This window comes from Aplysia californica, unplaced genomic scaffold (assembly GCF_000002075.1).
Source record: "Aplysia californica isolate F4 #8 unplaced genomic scaffold, AplCal3.0 scaffold00614, whole genome shotgun sequence".
Lineage (NCBI taxonomy): Eukaryota > Metazoa > Mollusca > Gastropoda > Aplysiida > Aplysiidae > Aplysia > Aplysia californica.
Genome location: NW_004797884.1, coordinates 275473 through 277945, shown reverse-complemented (window position 1 = coordinate 277945; position 2473 = coordinate 275473). Strand labels below are relative to the sequence as shown.

Below are 2473 nucleotides of genomic sequence, written 5' to 3'. Positions count from 1 at the left end.
GTGTGTGTGTGTGTGTGTGTGTGTGTGTGTGTGTGTGTGTGTGTGTGTGTGAGTATGCTCGTGTTACAGAATGCTAACACCCTTTCTTCCTTGTCGTTTCAGAATAATATAGGATTCCCCACAACTTTAACCATCACTTCATCTACCAGCAGAAAGAGACCCCGAAACTTATCAGCCCTGGGCTTTAAAAAGGTCAAGTGACTGTGTGACATCACACGGAGAGACGCGCACGTAAAGATGCGAAACTTTCATATCTCAGTAATATGACACATAAACTACCAAACTGTTCAACAGTGCACTCCAGGCTGAACCGGCGCATTTTCTGGTGGTATTTTTACGAACAACTGTGGTGTGCAGAAATGTGTGCAATAAGCCACTTTTAGTTTTTAGATTTTGTGGAGTTTTTACGGCGAGCATAAGCCACTTTGTTTATTATTTGAAAAACGTTCTGCTCTACCACACGATAGGTCATCAGATTATCTTCTGGAAGCTTTTTCTTTAAATGAAGTCTATTCCGTGATTTATAAGCATTTTCATGAAGTTCAATATATGATTTGTATTCGTTTTCTCTAAAAAGAAGTCCTGTCCGTAATTAGTGATAACAATACTCGAAAGACACGTTCTGTTTCAGTGTTCGATTTTGTTTCATTTAGGATCTGCACCACGATTCAGTGTTCATGTCACGAACTTGAAAGTCGAAGAAGGGTAGAACGAGCCTTTAGTTTGTGTGTGTTTTTGGTCAATAGGTCTATCTATATACATCTAGAACAGCCGGTAAATTTGATTTTTGAAATGGTTAGAGACTCGTCATCAAAGCAGGATCAAAGCCTGAAAGATGAATTGAAAAAGATAACAATTACGATTGTGGTGAGTCTGTCTGATGGTTCCTCTAGAGCTCTGTGAAAATCTCACAGATCTAACAGCTCCCCCGTAACGCTGATTTAGGAAATCTCTATAGCGTTCTAACCACAGTGTGTCATCAGAAAAGATCCAACCTAATCACCATGGCAGGTCACGTGGTGTTCCCCCATCAAATCACCCTGTACCTGTCCGTGATGTTCCACCTGGCATATGACGTCAGAGCCAACTCGTTCTTCCGGCCCCTGCCGGACGCGGCCAACAGCAACGCCAGCAGCCCTTCCTTGGCCGCCATGGTGGACGGTGACATCATCATCGGAGGCCTGTTTCCGGTGCACCAGAAGGGAGAGAAGTCGTGCGGGCCCATCAACCTGGACAGGGGCGTGGAGAGGCTGGAGTCGATGCTCTTCACCATCGACGAGATCAACAACCGATCAGACATACTCAGGGGGATCAAACTCGGCGCCTCCATCTTCGACACATGCGGTCGAGCGCCCTACGCTCTGGAGCAGTCTCTCGAGTTTATCCGCGCGTCCATTACGTCACTCGACCCCACAGAGTTCGTCTGTATGGACGGGTCAAAGGCCATCGCGAGACACTCCCCTACAGCGGTGGCCGGGGTTGTGGGCGGCTCCTACAGCACGGTCTCCATGCAGGTGGCCAACCTCCTACGCCTGTTCAAAATTCCGCAGATCAGCTACGCGTCCACTTCCGCGTCGCTTAGCGACAAGACGCGCTACGACTACTTCGTCCGGACCGTCCCGCCTGACACCCTACAGGCCAAAGCGTTGGCAGACATCGTCCAGGAGTTTAACTGGACGTACGTGTCTGTGGTCCACTCGGAGGGGGAGTACGGGGAGTCGGGCATCGAGTTCTTCTCTCGGGAAGCCAAAGCGAAGAACATCTGCATCGCGGCAGACATCGAGATCAGCCTGTCCGCGACCAACGCAACGTACGATGACGTCATAAAGGGGCTTCTGGACAAACCGGAGGCCAAAGTGGTCATCGTTTTCTTGCGTCACGAGGACGCCACGGGACTTCTGAACGCCGCCACGCGGCAGAATCTGACCGGAAAGTTCGTGTGGGTGGCCAGCGACGCCTGGGGAAGTGCTCTCGCGCCAGTCAAGAACAACGCTCTCGTCGCTCAAGGCGCGATAACTTTAGAACTTCGGTCCACGCCCATAAAGAATTTCGAGAAGTACTACTTAAACCTGAACCCGCGCTCCAACAGGAGGAACCCTTGGTTCGTGGAGTATTGGGAGGAGGAGCATAAGTGCGCGTGGAACGGCGTGGTGCCCACTTCTATAGAGACGGCCACTCGGTCCTCGGTGAAACCCTGTAGGGGGAACGAGAAGGTGAATAGGAAGATCACTTCTCAAGAGAGTAAGGTCCAGTTTATTTACGACGCCGTCTACGCCTTCGCCTATGCGCTGGACAAGATGCATAAGGACATATGCCCTGGGGTGGCTGGCCTGTGCCCGCTGATGGCGAAGATTGACGGCGAGAAGCTTTTGAGGGAATATTTGCTCAACGTCTCCTTCAATGGTGAGTAAGGGGGCTACGTTGTTATTGTTGTTGTTGTTGTGGTGGTGGTGGTGGTGGGGGTGGTTGTTGT

The 2473-nt window shown here is 50.3% G+C and overlaps 1 protein-coding gene across 1 annotated transcript in view; it reads left to right on the top strand.

Moving 5' to 3' along the window:
• Positions 1–2411, top strand: part of LOC101858300 (metabotropic glutamate receptor 3) — an 83162-nt gene extending 80751 nt beyond the window's left edge. Inside the window, exon 3 of the mRNA XM_005107592.2 lies at positions 103–2411. Within this exon, the coding sequence (XP_005107649.2) occupies positions 1005–2411 (1407 nt within the window). The 5' untranslated portion in view covers positions 103–1004. The remainder of the gene's footprint in view (positions 1–102) is intronic.
• Positions 2412–2473: the final 62 nt, after the last annotated feature.